Genomic DNA, 16,629 nt, shown 5'->3' on the forward strand with positions numbered 1-16,629 from the left:
GTCCTTTTGGAGGGAGGGTGGGCAGTGGGGGGGGGGGGGGGGGGGGGATTGTCAGAGGGGGGGGAAGGGAAGGGGGAAAAAATGGTATAAACGATAAAATTTGAAGTTACGTGATGTTAATATTTGAATGATGAAACTGATAATCACCACAATGGAGAAGCTCTTACAAGAATTTTTGTACTTACCATAGAATAGCACTTATTTGATGTTTGTGCAATGTATGTTATGTTACGTTATGTTTCATTGAACAATAAAGACTTCTTTCAAATAAAAAAAAAAGCTACGGACCCAGCACAGACCCCTGCGGGACCCCACTAACTACCCTCCTCCACTGAGAATACTGGCCACGCAATCCTACTCTCTGCTTCCTATCTTTCAACCAGTTCTTAATCCATAATAATACCCTACCTCCGATTCCATGACTCTGCAATTTCTTCAGGAGTCTTTCGTGCGGCACTTTGTCAAACGCCTTCTGAAAATCCAGATATACAATATCAACCGGCTCCCCATTGTCCACATGTTTGCTTACCCCCTCAAAAAAATGCATTAGATTGGTGAGGCAAGACTTCCCTTCACTAAATCCGTGCTGACTTTGTCTCATCAGTCCATGTTTTTGTATATGCTCTGCAATTTTATTCTTAATAATAGCCTCCACCATCTTGCCCGGCACCGACGTCAGACTCACCGGTCTATAATTTCCCGGATCTCCTCTGGAACCCTTCTTAAAAATCGGAGTAACATTGGCTACCCTCCAGTCTTCCGGTATTACACTCGATTTTAGGGACAGATTGCATATTTCTAACAGTAGCTCCGCAAGTTCATTTTTTAGTTCTATTAATACTCTGGGATGAATACCATCAGGTCCCGGTGATTTACTACTCTTCAGCTTGCTGAACTGACCCATTACATCCTCCAAGGTTACAGAGAATTTGTTTAGTTTCTCCGACTCCCCCGCTTCAAATATTCTTTCCGGCACCGGTGTCCAACAACCCCAATATTTGCTGAACTATAGCCTTCTTGCTCTGGCAGGCATTCAGGGTGATGGCGATCAAGACCTTGTCTTGAACTCTATTTAAGTAGGGCTTACAGGCTCCAATAAACTCCAATAGCTGAACGGAAAGGAGCTGGGACTTTGGGTAGTTTAGAACAAATCCTAGTAGCTTTAATACTTGAATGGTTCTCTGGCTGGTCAAGAGCACATCCAAGGACAGCCCAGGAATCAATGCAATCGTCCAAATAGGGAAACGTGCACTCCCAGCCTACACAGACATGCTGTGACTATGGCGAAGCTCTTGGTAAAGACCTGGGGAGTGGATGAGAGGCTGAAGGGCAGGACTCAATACTGGTAATGGCATTTCCCTACTTAAAATCTGAGAAAATTCCTTGAGTGGGACGTATCTGTATATAAGTGTAAGCATTCATTATGTCCAGAGAAGCATAGCCTAACACTTGCCTCAATCATGGAAAGCAGGGTGCCTACAGAATACATCCTGGACTTTCTATAACCAGATATTTGTTCAGGGCCTTTAGGTCTAGGATAGAATGAAATCCATCATTTTGGAGGGTACAAGGATATACTTGGGAACAGAATCCCTTGCCATCTTTCCCTGGTGGCACTGGCTTGACTGAGTAGTCTGTAGAAGGGAAGAGTGTCAAAGTTCAGCTTATCACTTATCAAGTGGCCCCAGCTACATTACCTCCTGCACCAGATCATGCGCTCCACTAAGGACTAGGTCTAGAATTGTTCCTCCTTTTTTGGTTCCTGAACCAGCTGCTCCATAAAGGAGTCATTGATTCTATCAAGGAATGTTACCTCCTTACCATGCCCTGATATATTATATTTACCCATATAGTGGCCAGGAAGCAATATACACAGGTTCCAGAGCCTGATTTTGGTGCTTGGCAAAAGAGTAGAGGGTATTATAAAGAACAAAATTACTGAACATATACATAGGCATGGATTAACAGGACAAAGCCAACGTGGATTTATTTATTTTTATTACATTTGTACCCCGCGCTTTCACACTCATGGCAGGCTCAATGCGGCTTACATGGGGCAATGGAGGGTTAAGTGACTTACCCAGAGTCACAAGGAGCTGCCTGAAGTGGGAATCAAACTCAGTTCCTCAGGACCAAAGTCCACCACCCTAACCACTAGGCCACTCCTCCACTCCAATCCCCCCCTCAGGCACAGATCCAGCCAGCCACTCAAAGGGTTCCCTCTCAGGCTTGCTTGATGCTTCCAAGTTCAATGGCTCTGCTCGTGTCACTTTCTATATTATCTTCCTTGCCAATCTAAAGCCTGTAAGCTAGACTCTGGAGCTGAAGAGAACTTTACCTCCAATTCCAAGAGAAGTGTCAGCCCGAATACTCAACCACAAGGGATGCAAGCTGCAGCTTGTGTCCCAGGGAGTCAGGTCTACTGCACCATCCCAGACCTACACCATCTGCTAGAGGTAGAGAAATACTGGAGAATTCCAGGCTGCACCAGCCTTTATATCAGTGGTATCACTGGAAAAGTTCACTATTTCCTACCTCCCTCTGTTGTTCCACTGACATCACCTGTAAAAGGGCTGGTGCAACCCTTGTGTAAGTTATTGCCCAAGCAGAATAGGTTATGACACAGAATGGAACACTAAATAAAACACTCCTTAAGAAAATCTCTGCAGAACTATCGCTACTCACCAAAGACCCCTCCTTGAATCAAACCTCTGTCAAAGGCTGCATCATCTTTGGCAAACATGCCAATTTTGGAGTGTGGTGATGACCATGTTGCTGCCCTACAGATATCCTCAGATGCCACCACTTGGGCCTCCACCCAAGGCATCATATGTTCCCGCAAGTAATGTGCCTGTAATCCCTCCAGAACCAACTTGTGCAGAACAATGCAAGCCACCTCAATAGGCAACCTGATCCAGCTGGCCATCGAAGATTTGAAAGCTGCTTCTCCTTTGTAAGTCCAATGGAACAAGATAAAACAGCCTGTCCAACCTCCTAAATTAATTTGTGACTTCCAAATAATGCAGCAGAAATATATCCAATTTGTGAATTCTGCGTGGGTTCTTCAAAGGCAGGGAAAGACACTACCTGGTTCAGATGGAATGGAAAGACTATCTTTGACAAGAAAGACAAAACCATCCTAGTAGACACCATATCTTCTAAGAATAGTTACAGGTCCCTACAAGACATGGCCTGTAGCTGTTACTCATCTGGCTGAGCAAATGACCATCAGGAAAACAATCAGGAGTGAGATTCTTCAAGAAGGCTCACTTTGAGGATTGAAAAGGTAGTCAAGCAAAAAGATCTAGACTCAATCTGCTACATTTTCTACAAGGTGAGCTGGTTGATATTGTATCTGGATTTTCAGAAAGCATTTGACTTCATGAAAGACCCTTGAGGAAATTTTTAAAAAGCATGGTACGGGAGGCAGTTTCCTACTGTGGATTAAGAGTCCAATAAAATATACAAAACACAATAGGGTTAGAGGGCAAATATTCTGAATGGAGAAGGGTAAATAGTAGGGTTCCCCAGGGCTTTCTGTCTTGGGACCCAGTGCTGTTTAACATTTATAATGATCTGGAAACAGGAATAAGCGCGGTGATCAAATTTGCTGACTACACAGTTATTCAGTGCTGTTTAAACCATAAAGAGATTATGAAAAATTGCAAGAGGACCATATGAGTCTGGGTATCCAAATGGAGATGATATTTAATGTGAGCAAGTGCAAGTGATGCATGTAGGGAAGAACCCAAACTAATTAAATATTCCACAGTAGAAGTCCCTGCCTAGGAAAAGAGTCTTAAGTGTCACTATGTCAAAATCCTCTGTTGTGTGTAGCTGTGGCTAAGGAAGCAAACAAAATGTTAGGAATTATTAGGAAAAGAATGGGGAAGAAAACAGGTTATGCCTTTTGTATCACAATTCTGGTCATTTCATCTCAAAAATAGATATAGGAATTAGAAGGGGATGAGACTACTTCCCTATGAGGAAAGGCTAGAGAGGCTAGGGCTCTTCAGCTCTAAGACAAGACAGCTGAAGAGACAGGATACAAGTTTATAAAATCCTGACTGGAACAGGTAGTCAAACTGCCTGTTTATGTTTTCAAAAGTACACAAGGCCTAGGGGGCACGCAATGAAGTTACTAAGTAGTATATTTTCTCCAATTTTTTAAAACTATTTCTTCACTCTGTGTAATTAAGCTCTGAAATGTGTTGCCAGAGAATGTGGTAGAAGTGGTTAACAGAGTTTAAATAAGATTTGAACAAGTTCCTAAAAGAAGGGTCCATAAACCATTTTGGGATCTTGCCAGATTCTTGTGACCTGGATTGGCCACTATTGGAAAGAGGAAACTGGGTCTGATGGACCTTCAGCCTATTCCAGTGTGACAATACTAATGTACTTATGTAGCCATGCCATGTGTCTCTTACCAAGGGCCATTCCAAAAATGCAAGTGGATTACATGTTTTCCATGTCCAAGAACTCCTTGAGATGAAATAAAAATCAAACAGCAGTTAATTGCATGTTCAAGTAGCTTGGATTAGAAAGGGAGGAAGGAGACTGGACAATAGTTGGAAAAGCAGATAGGGGCCAAAGTTGGAGTACTGTAACCACAGCATGCAGAAGTAATGTGGTAGTGGCATCAGGTCCATTAATGAAACCCCCTGATAGTTGTAGTGGGAAGTGTTGCATCATGAATTTGTTGTGGAGGTCTAGGAGCTTTCCTTTAAGAACATTCAACATGATTTACGATATTGAAACACACACAAAAATCCCCTAAGACCCCTCCTCCCCAAATAGAAACACTGCAACCATTTGCCCCCATCCTACTGCACAGCACTTAATATACTCTAGCTTATCTTGCTGCAAAAAAAAAAAAATGCTTTCTTCTTAGAGAATGCCAAGAGTTTAACCTCGTCCCTCAACACCAGTGGAAGCGTATTCCACAATGGTGAGGCAATCACTGTAAATGCATGTGATCTTCAGCAATCCATGCACAGCTCTGCTCCAGTAGGGCTTAAGATATTTACGATTTTGCTGTATACCCTGACCTTAAAGGTTTGGCAGGTTTCTACCATCACACTCTTCCCTAAGCCTTCATAGTATGGAGCACCTTAAAAGCTAGTTTCATAACTTTTGTAAACTGACACAGGTCTTGCTGCTACAAGTTCTGCTAATGTACAAATATTGACGTATATGTGAATGAAGTACCTGGAACTTTAAGCGTTCTAGTAGTTGTTTCTCCTGTTCAGTGTGCATGTCTTTGTGGGACTGCTCTTCCATATTCACATCTTGCTTCTGTTTTAACTGATTCAGCAGGAACAGAATCTTAAAAAAAGAGAGTGGGAGGAACAATGAATCAGACTCAGACACCAGGGTGACCATGCTCCAGTGACAGCAGCTCTAGATACATGCCCCCCCTCCCCGGAATTATCTGGCTGGATAGCTGCTACTCCAATATATGAAGCATTTTGAGTCTGAAGACACTGTTGTTTTACACTGGTTTTTCAGCAAGACCCTCCTGCAGCACATTTATCAGAGTGGGAAAGCCACTCTCCCAAAAGCAGAAACCAAGGTCCCAAGTCCAATTTAATAATGGTCTATGGACGTTTCCTTTAGGAAGCTGTCCAAACCTTTTTAAAACTCTGCTAAGCTAACCATCGTTACCACAGTCTCTGGCAACGAATTCCAGAGTTTAATTACATGTTGAGTGAAGAAAATGTTTCTCAGATTCATTTTAAATTTACTACTTTGTGGCTTCATCACATACCCCCTAGTCCTAGTATTTTAGAAAAGCGTAAACGGACACTTCACGTCTACCCATTCAACTCCACTCATTATTTTATAGACCTCTATCATATCTCCCCACAGCCACCTTTTCTCCAAGCTGAAGAGCCCTAGCCGCTTTAGCCTTTCCTCACAGGGAAGTCGTTCCATCCCTTTATCATTTTCATTGCCCTTCTCTGCACCTTTTCTAATTCCACTATATATTTTTTGAGATACGGCGACCAGAATTGAACACAACATTCGAGGTGCAGTTGCAACATAGAGCGATACAAAGGCATTATAACAGTCTCATTTTGTTTTCCATTCCTTTCCTAATAATATCTAACATTCTACTTGCTTTCTTAGCCGCAGCAGCATACTGAGCAGAAGGTTTCAACGCATCATCAACGACGACGACACCTAGATCCCTTTCTTGGTCTGTGACTCCTAACGTGGAACCTTGAATGTCACCATTATCTCTCTCCACATACCCCTACCTCCCTAATCGTATCTTCCAATACATTTAACTCCAAAACGTTTAATGCATCTCCCCCCATCCAGACTTGTAGTTGGATCCAAACGGCGCATGGTCAGAGATCTGAATACTCTCTGTGTGGGAATCCATCACCTGCCCCATAAACTCCTTTGGCACCATTACTACTAAGTACATAAGTATTACCATACTGGGAAAGACCAATGGTCCATCGAGCCCAGCATCCTGTTTCTAACAGTGGCCAATCCAGGTCACAAATACCGGCAAGATCCCAAAAATGTACAAACATTTTACTGCTTATCCCAGAAATACTACTACTATTTAACATTTCCAGAGCGCTACAAAGTGTACGCAGCGCTGTACAAACACAGTGGATTTTCCCCATTTCTACAGCGCTACTAGACATACTCAGTGCTGTACACATTATATGCAGATACTGTCTGTCCCTAGAGGGCTGACAATCTAAGTTTTGGTACCTGGGGCAACGCAGGGTTAAGTGACTTGCCCAAGGAAACAAGGAGCTGCCAATCAAACCCAGGTTGCCAGGATCAAAGCCTGCTGCCAGGATCAAAGCCTGCTGCACTAACCATTAGGGCACTTCTCCTCCCTAAATCATCCCACCATAATAATCAATGCATGTGTAGATCTCTTTAGAAAGAGTAAAAAATGTTTTTTTTGTGCCGGATGCTGAATCCTCTCAACATGCAGTAAATCAAAAGCCTGGCCTGGTTTGCTTATATATTTTGGTGCAAAGTGGCAATAAAAATGCTGTTGATCCCATCCCAAGGAGTGCTGATGAATCCTTACTCCACAGCTCAATCTGGGAAATCTCTGTCTTTGCTTAGAGCTAGGTATTAGCCTCCACAGATATCACCTGCCCACCTGCCTTTTCCCATGCCAGGCTAAGTGTACTGGCTGACACCCTGAACTCATGACCAAGAAACAGATCGTAGACAAGAAGGAATCTATAACAGAGTAAAATGTTTTAACTTTTGCTTTTTAGATATCTTTCCTCTGTTAACTTTGCTCCTCTGACATACTTACTTGCAAGCATGTCACCTCCTTTTATTCCTAAACATACTTGAAATGAAGGGAGACTGGATTTACTTGCCTAGCTGGTGCCTGCTCCCAAATGAACCAGCTGCCATGTTGAACTGTCATTATGTACCTGCAGCATGTTATCTCCATTCTCCCCCCCCCCCCACCAAGGACATGCTGGAAACAAATGGAGGGAAAGAGAAAGGCAGTGTGATCACTTTAGATGTCCTGATCAAGCCTTAATCCAAACCGTAACATAGGAGACCAGGAGGCAGTCTGAAAAGAGGCTATGCTGAAGGAACTTACCCCGATCCTCCCAAAAGTAGGAGAAGTCGACAAGCACTGCAACCATAAACCCTACAAAGACCGGATGGAGAAGGGACCTGGCTCAACTGGGTTTGGACCCCTTGGGCTCTGTGGATTGGCCTCTGCAAAGCCTTGCCCTCTAGTCTTTCAATTTGGGGGGGGGGGGGAGAAACCAGACCCCAAGGACTATTGCCTGCAGCACCCCATGAACTGTCTACAGTTTTCCTGGGAGGAAAGCTAGTAGCATCTGCACCAGCTGGTGAAGCCAGAGAAATACCGAGCAGCTAAAGGCAGCACCAGCCCCTATAGGAGAAGTGAAGCAATCTATGAGCTGGTTGTCTGGGTCCATCTGCTGGCAAAAAGACAACCTACTTGACTGGACTGGCACAGATGATACAGAAGTAATTTTGTAATGAAAGAAAAGGAATGAAAGGAAAAATAGCCTTGTCTGTATCTAGTAGTGTATCCTTGGGCTTTCTAGCTGACACCGGGGCCAGCCTCTATTACATTATGGTGCCATCAGCCTTCACTCAACTACCTAAGATTTCTTTCTACTTTTTCAGCCCTCAATTCAGCTCATCAGGCTGAGAGCCCTAAACCAGGGGCCACAAGTCATGACTCCCTCCTGAACCTACCTAATCCAGAGAGTAAGCTGGTTTTTAGATTAAGCTCTTCGAGCAGGGACTGTCCTTCCATGTTAAATTGTACAGCGTACGTAACCCTAGTAGCTCTTTAGAAATGTTAAGTAGTAGTAGTAGTAGTCTCACCACTGATCAATAGTGAACACACCCCACCCACAAGTCATAAGGGGTTGAGAAAGCTGCTTCGGCACCATCCCCAACCACTAAGACTAGAAGACCCAATCTAAATTGAACCCAGGTCATCCATGTGGCAGAATACGTCACTTACCACCAAGCAGTCAGGCTGACCCCTGTAACAAGGTGGGTTTCTGAGCCTGAAAACTTAATTATTTCATGAAGTGTATTTCTCTTAATTGCCAGCAGATGGCACTCATTTTGAGTTTTAAAGCTGTTGCAGAAAAGACTTTCCAGTTTAAGCTTATGGAAAGGCAGTTCGCAGTAAGGGCAGCTACTTCCAAAATTGATGCCCAGGGCTCCGATTGGCCCTGTATTTCAAATCTAGCCTGAAGGTTCTAGACTTCCTAGTCTCAGCCAGAGAGCAGAGTGAGAAAGATCTCTTTACTGAGGTCCTGTAAGCAGTTATATTTTATAACCTGTGAAAAGCTATATTTCCTGAACTCCCCAGGTAGTAAACAGATGTTTAGATAGTTTTTAATAATTGATCCATATTCAGTTACCTGGTTTTGTTTGTTGATTTCAAATGTTTCTGTTCACTGTTCAAGTTCTGTGACAATAACACCTTTCCATCTAAATCCTCATTTACCCTCAACTTATTATCGACTGTATCTAAGATTATGTAATGACTATATCATATAACACCCTGTAAGCCACATTGAGCCTGCAAAAAGGTGGGATAATGTGGGGTACAAATGCAATAAACAAACATTATTAGTTTATTGTCTCTGCTGCCCAGGATCGACTAAGAATCCTGGTTTGTGTTTTGCGGTCCGTGGGTGCTTTCTAGTAACTGTGGGTCCCCTGAAGTATGGCTCCAGCATCCTAGAAATTACCAAGGAATAACCTGAGAGCGAGAGACTAGTCCAGAGGCAAGTGGGACCCAGTCGGTGGGAGGAGAGTGCTAGTATAGATCACATGCCCAGGTGCAGGCAGGCCTGAGTAGTGCTGGGGACAGACCCTCCAGGTAGCCGCAGGGTTAACCCCAGGCAGGTGCTAGGCGTTGTGACAACCCCTTTAAAAGAATTTTAAGCCTAGAATGCAGTACTTGAGATGTGCCCAGATTCTGGCAACTCCTTTTCCAGAGCAAAAGTAAAATTTCAGTTTCATACCTTTTCCTCATGCTGCTGTTCTAGCTGCATGAGTTGACACTGGTGATCCGTTGCCATCTCAGCCATCTGACTTCGATCCTCAAAGATGGTTTTCTGCAAGTCTGCACACAGACCATTACTCTGCTTCAGGGCACTCTCCAACTTACTGCTCTGCACTTTGGAAGAAACCAGCTGCAAGACAGACAGCAAGAGCAAAAATATGGGATAATATGGGATTTGGGCATCACAGCCTATCATGCTCAGGACAACATGCTGTGGAAGATATACAACAGTCCCAGCACACAAGCATTCAATGTGCAATCACACTTATAAATGCTTTCATAACATTAAACGGGTCTTGATGGTGACTATTTCACATGAGCTCATTCCACCCATGGCTCGCTTGCCTCCTCGATGGTCCCTTATCTTAAGCACATGAGCAATATCGTGCATCTTTATATCATTAAAAATACTAAAATATGTAACAGAGTACAGGAACCAGATGACAAAACACGACATGCACCATGTTTTGCTCAACGCTGCCTCAGGGTGTGGTCCAATATCAGTGTTTCCAGAAGTTCCCAATGGGCTGGGTGGACTGCTCATGTGAAACAAGTTACCATTGAAAAAGTTATGAAAGCATTTATAGTGTGATCACACAATGCTTGTGTGCTGAGATTGCTATATGATTTTGGTATCCCTGCATGAAAAGATTAGACCATTAAAGTGATTCATCCTGTGGAAGGATTTAGGTCACATGCAAAAACAAGCGAAAACTGAAGTTTAAGGCTTTTTGCCAGGATGGCCACTGTTGGAAGGATTCTGGGCTAGATGGACCATTGGTCTGGCCCAGTATGGCTATTCTCAATTTTTATCTGAATTGTCTATTGGAGCAACAGCACATGAGTCCTGTGGACGCTGCCCCCCCCCCCCCCCCCCCAATCTAATGCAGCTATTAGTGAATCCTCGGTCAGAAGCAACAGATTACAAAACTCCAGTCAGTAGTGCTGCTGTTATATAGCTACATTTCATCTTAGTGATTGCTACCTTCACGGCTTCCTCAGCTACTGGTGGCTGAGCAACAGAACCTTGATCACCACAAAACCACTGCAGCCACAATGTAGAGAATAAATGCTACAGCTCAGAATTTAGTGAACTGAACCCTAATGAATTTCAGATATTTTTACACACAGGGGATACCACGCCAGGTGAGCAGAGTGGAAGGGGGTGGGGGCAGGGTGGTAGAGATAGCACACAATTGCATACAGGATACAGGTAGATCTCAAGGTAACATCGTAATTTACTTTGAGATGTACCACCCATATGCAACTAATATTAACTAGCTCCACTACCCTGCCGCCCCCCCCCCCCCCCCATGCCTCCACTCTGCTCACCTGGTGTGGTGTCCCTTGTCTAAAATACGAAGAATGCAGGCCCCATCCTTTCTATGCAGAATAGACTATGGGGCTCATTTTCAAAGCTTAGACTTACAAAGATCCATATGGAATGAGCTCCAAATGTAAACTGCCACATGCTCTTGGGCCTTATTCAAATTTGACTAAAATCCCCCCCTCCTTACTTTTGAGGCTGTTTTTATATCTTAACCCCTAGAATCCAACTGTCCAGCAATCAGCCAGCAGGGAAAAAGTTTGGCTTGGTAGTAATCTAAGGATGTATGATGTAAAACCCTGAATCTTTGGTTCTGCCTTGAAGAGCAGACAGATGCAGGCTTCTTAGAAAGAGAAATGACGGCAGATAAAGACTGTCCTAGTTTGCCTAACCATACCAACTACTAAAGCTCCCTTCCACTCCTTTCAGAGATCCTCATCACCACCTCCGCTGGGAGGCTGTTCCATGCATCCACCACCCTTTCCGTAATAATTTCCTTAGATTACTCTCCAGTATAACCCCTTTCACCCTCCTCCTATGCCCCCTTGTTCCAGAAGTCCTTTCCATTCAAAGGGGCTTAATATTAAATATATTTAAATGTTTCATACTCTGCTTTCCTTCCAATGTATATATTTGAGGTCTTTTAAGTCTGCCACATATGTTTTATGATGAAGACTACCGACTATTTAGAATAACTAGTGTGTTCTTTACTCAAGAATTTGTTAGTTACATAAATCAAAATAAGCAAAGAACAGCAGGAAGCTTATTTCCCACACTATGGATAATGTAAACAATCAGATTTGAGTTTTACAACAGAGAAGTAAAGAAAAGAAGTTTCAGTTGAGGGGCTATTACAAGAAGAAGTAGAAGCAATCTGGTACGCAATCCTACTCCTCTTACCTGTCCGATGAGGTACTTAACGGCGCATTTTGCTTCAACAATGGTGACAATCATGTCCCAGCGTTGTTTCACTCGATCTCACTGTCTGCGTCTAGCAGCTTCTGTTGTAAGTCAGCAATCTGGGCACTCCTTCAGAGGGGGGAAACAATGGACATAAGCTGTCAAATGCCTGGGTACAGGGACAACTTTTAATACCCATCCTATATCCACCAGAAGATAAATTTGGAACATGTTTAGTATCAAAAGAAAATTGGAGCTCGGGATATGAAAGCTGAGTTTTAGTAAGCTCAGATAGTGGCTACTCACTTTTGAGTGCCAGTAATGTTCTGAGTACAAGATAAAGCAAATTGGTTTCTGTAGACTGCAGAATTAATTAGGCACAGAAGTGGGTGACATCACATAGTATGAGATGAAGAGCCCTCCCAAAGTTCAGTGAAAAATTGAGCACACATGGCTTCCAGTGTGCAAGGGTTTAGTTTTCCTTTTATCCCCAGTTTCAAGCTAAAGTAGTACAATTTGAAGAGTGTGAAGGATTATGTGCCTGATTAAATCCTGTTCATAGAAAAAGCAAAGACATATACCTGCAAGGTGCTCTCCAAGGACAGGACATTCATTCTTATATGTGGGCTCATCCAGGTCACCTGGTGCAGAGCTTAAATAAAGCTAATACAGCTTTAAGAGCACATGCACCAGTGCTTTCCCGCCCACTGCAAGCACAGCAGTACAACAACATAGCATGGAGTATGTGGGAATGAATGGTCTGCTGTCCGGTAAGTATTTTCACTTTCTCCGAGGACAAGGCGGCCATATTCTCAAATGTGGGAATCCCTAGCTACCAGGCTCACCAAAAACCACCACAGGTAAATGGACCTTACAACGGTGAGGCAAAAAGCGAAGATACTTATAGCAGGTATTCTCCGAGCACAGCAGGCTTCGTATTCTCACAAGTGGGTGACGCCGATCCGTGTCGACTGGTGGCTTTTGCTATAGTAAAAGAGAGCTTTGTGGAGTGCGAGCCACACTCCACCCCGCATGCACGAGTGCCTTCCCACCAGTCACATGAATGCAGTCTTCCTCAGTTTAATACCAAAGTAAAAATAACCAAGGAGAAAACATGCAAGGGGAGGTGGGAGGGATTGTGAGAATATGAAGCTGCTGTCCTCAGAGAATACCTGCTACAGGTAAGTATCTTCGCTTTCTCCAAGGACAAGCAGGCTTCTATCTTCTCACAAGTGGGGAACCCTAGCATCCAGGCTCACCCAAAACAACACTGGTCAACTGAGCCTCGAGGACATAACAAATTAACCTGAAACTATATACAATCTGAATGAGGATGCAGCCTGGAACAGTAAAATGGGTCTAGGAGGGTGGAGTTGGATTCTAGACCCCAAACAGATTCTGTAACACTGACTGCCTGAACCGACTATCGTGTCGGATATTCTGCTTAAGGCAGTAATGTGATGTGAGTGGGTGGACTGAAGGCCACATCGCAGCCTTGCAAATTTCTTCAATGGAGGCTGACCTCAAGTGGGCTACCGATGAAGTCATGGCTCTGACATTATGAGCTGTGACATGACCCTCCAAGGCCAGTCCAGCCTGGGCATAAGTGAAGGAAATGCAATCTGCCAGCCAAATTGAAATGGTCTATTTCCCAATGGCGACCCACATCCTGTTGGGATCAAAACAAAAGCTGGGTGAAGTGGGGCCTGGACCACTCCATGTAGTAGGCCAATGCTTTCTTGCAATCCAAGGTGTGCAAGCTGCTTTCGCCAGGATGGGCATGAAGCTGGAAAAGAATTGGCAAAAATCTACTTGTTCAGATGGAACTCAGACACCACCTTCGGCAGGAACTTAGGGTGTGTGCAGAGGACTACTCTGTGATGATGAAACTTAGTATAAAGTGGATCCACTACTAAGGCCTGAAAGCTCACTGCCCTTCAGCTGAACAGCCACCAAGAAAATGACCTACATATTGCTGTTTAATTGTTATTCCAATCTTACTCTTCAATTTGCAAAATTATATTTCTCGCATTGTAGCTTTACTACAGTATTATGTAAGCCACGTTCAGCCTGCAACCAGTGGGAAAGTGTGGGATACAAATGTAATAATAAATAAATTTGTTACATTCATATCCCACATTTACCCACCTGTTTGTAGGCTCAATGTGGCTTACATAGTACCGAGAGGTTGTTACAGACTCCGGTGTAAACACTTGTAGGTCAAGTATTTCAGATGGAGGAATTCAGTGGCTCAAAAGGAGCTTTCATCAGCTGGGTGAGAATGACATTGAGATCATTGAGGGAGGCTTTTGTCAAGAGTAAAACCACTCATGAAGCAAACAACTAAAGGCTGTCCAGAAATGGGCTTACCTTCTATACTTGATAAGAATTAATTGCATAAGATGAACCCTTACAGAGTTGGTCTTGAGAGGTAGGTGTAGAGTATAGGGGTCTGTATAGGGAAGTAAGTGCATCTAGAGCCTTGCTCTCACACCAGACGCAAACCTCCTCCATTTAAAAGAGTAACAGTGAAATCTTCCTGGAAGCCAGTGAGACTCAAGACAAGTGAATTCTAGGCTTCAACATCCAAGCTGTGACAGCCAAGAATGGAGGTTGGGATGTAGAAGTGACCCCTTGTTCTTTATGATGAGGTCGGAAAACACTCCAATCTCCACGGTTCCTCGGAGGATAATTCCAGAAGAGGGAACTATATCTGCCGTGGCCAATACTGCGCAATCAGAATCATGGTTCCAAGGTCTTGCTTGAGTTTCAACAAAGTTTTTCCCAATAGAGATATAGGAGGATACATCAGAAGACCTGCCTCCAACTGAGAAGGAAGGCATCCGACACTAGTCTGTCATGGGCCTGGAGCAGAACGAGGGACTTTGTTATTGGAATGAGTGGCAAGAGATCCACTGAGGGGTTGCCCCACACACGGAAGATCTTACAGGCAATGCCAATGTCGAGTGACCACTAGAGTGGCTGCATGACACTGCTCAGTCTGTCAGCCAGGCTGTTGGATTTGCCTCCAGGTAAGTGGCCTTGAGAAGCATCCAATGCTGGACTGCCCAGTGCCACATCCAGCATCCTCCTGACATGGGCATGATTCGGTACCCCACTTGTGGGTTTTGTACATTGTATCCTGTTGTCAATTTAAATGAGTACAATTTGGTTGGAAAGCTCATCTCAAAGCCTTTAGAGCATTCCAGATTGCCCGTAGCTCCAGGAAGTTGATCTGAAGAGCTGATTCCTTAACCAACCAAGCACTTGAGTGTGAAACCCATCCAACATGATCTTCCTACCCCAGGCAGGATGCATCTGTCATCAGCACCCTCTGGGGCTGAGGAATTTGGAATCGAAGTCCCAGTCAAATTGGACCAAACTGTCCATCAAAGCAGAGACTGAACCAACTTTGGTGTTACTTGGATAACATCTGCTAGGAAGCTAGGGTCCACTGGGCATGACATGGACAGTGGAGACCATGTGGCCTAATAACCTCAACATCTTCCAAGCTGTGACCTGCTGGCTGGCTTGGACCTGAGTGGCAATAGCAACAAGTGTCTCCACCCTTAGCACAGGAGAAAAGTCTACTCCTACTGTGTGTCTAAGCACGGCTCCTATGAGAACTCCAGTTGTTGAATTGGATGGAGATGGGACTTGAAATAGTTTAAAACAAAACCTAGTAGCAACACACGAATAGTTCTGCATGGACTCCTGAGCACTGTCCGACACTCTTCAGCCAATTGTCCAGGTAGGGGAACAAGTGGACTCGGTATGCTTAGCAACGCTGCGACTACTGCAAGACATTTGGTGAAAACCCTGGGAGCCGACACAAAGCCAAAAGGCAACATGCAGTATGGAAGTGATGTGTCCCCAGCCGAAACCGAAGATACTTCCTGTGACCTGGAAGTATTGGGGTGTGTGTTTAAGCATCCTTTAAGTCCAGAGAGTACAGCCAATCTTTTTCCTAACTCATGGGGAGAAGGGTGCCCAGACAAACCATCCTGAAGGCTTCTTTGATCAGGAATTCATTCAGGGCCCTTAGGTCTAGGATGGGACGCATCCCCACTGTTTTGTTTGGCACAAGTACCTGGAATAGAATCCCTTCCTTTCTTCCCCTGGTGGAATGGGTTCAACCACATAGCCTTTAGAAGGACGAGAGTTCATCTGCAAGTACCGTGCTGAGAGCTGAAGCGAGACGCTCTTGATGGGCAATTTTGTGGTCTGACGCCAATTCAGGGTGTAACCGAGATGGACTATTTGAAAACCCACTGGTCGAAGGTTACAAGGGGCCTCCTTCCTGGAAAAATAAATTTAGCCTCTCCCCAATTAGTAGGCCTCCCAGAACGGTCAGTTCTACTGTAGGTATGCTCTGCAGGAGCCAGTCATAAGCTCATCCCTGGCTTTGACTGGAGAGTTGGCTAGGCCGTGGGTGCATCTTGTTGATGAACGAGTCTGCAGGGACTGAACCTGCTGAGGCTGGCGAGAAGGAGCATGCCTATATCTGACCAAAAACCTACTAGATGAGGAGAAAGGTGTAGAAGACATCTGAGAGACAGTGTCAATGGTGTAAATGTGTTTCTTCACGAGGTCAGCAACCTTCTCCAGCTTGTTTCCAAAAAGGCTCTCTCCCCAGCAAATGACATCTGCCAACCTCTGCTGGACTGCAGGGTTTACAGACAACCTTGAGAGTCTGCAAATTGCTATACTATGGGCAGAGATCCTGGACGCCACATCAGAGATGTCATAAGTGTCCGTGGCCAAGAACTTTCTATACACCTTCTGTCGCTTGACCAGCCTGCTCCAGTGGAGAGAACCCCCAAATCAGACATAC

At 44.4% G+C, this 16,629-nt stretch overlaps 1 protein-coding gene across 1 annotated transcript in view; it reads right to left on the minus strand.

Annotated features, from left to right (window-relative positions):
* LOC115458807 (chromosome-associated kinesin KIF4-like) overlaps positions 1–16,629 on the minus strand; it is a 210,843-nt gene that overhangs the window by 33,021 nt on the left and 161,193 nt on the right. The window contains 4 exon segments of the mRNA XM_030188620.1: positions 5,209–5,325; positions 9,528–9,698; positions 11,796–11,875; positions 11,878–11,924. Of these exon segments, the coding sequence (XP_030044480.1) occupies positions 5,209–5,325; positions 9,528–9,698; positions 11,796–11,875; positions 11,878–11,924 (415 nt within the window).

Source organism: Microcaecilia unicolor, unplaced genomic scaffold (genome assembly GCF_901765095.1).
Source record: "Microcaecilia unicolor unplaced genomic scaffold, aMicUni1.1, whole genome shotgun sequence".
NCBI lineage: Eukaryota > Metazoa > Chordata > Amphibia > Gymnophiona > Siphonopidae > Microcaecilia > Microcaecilia unicolor.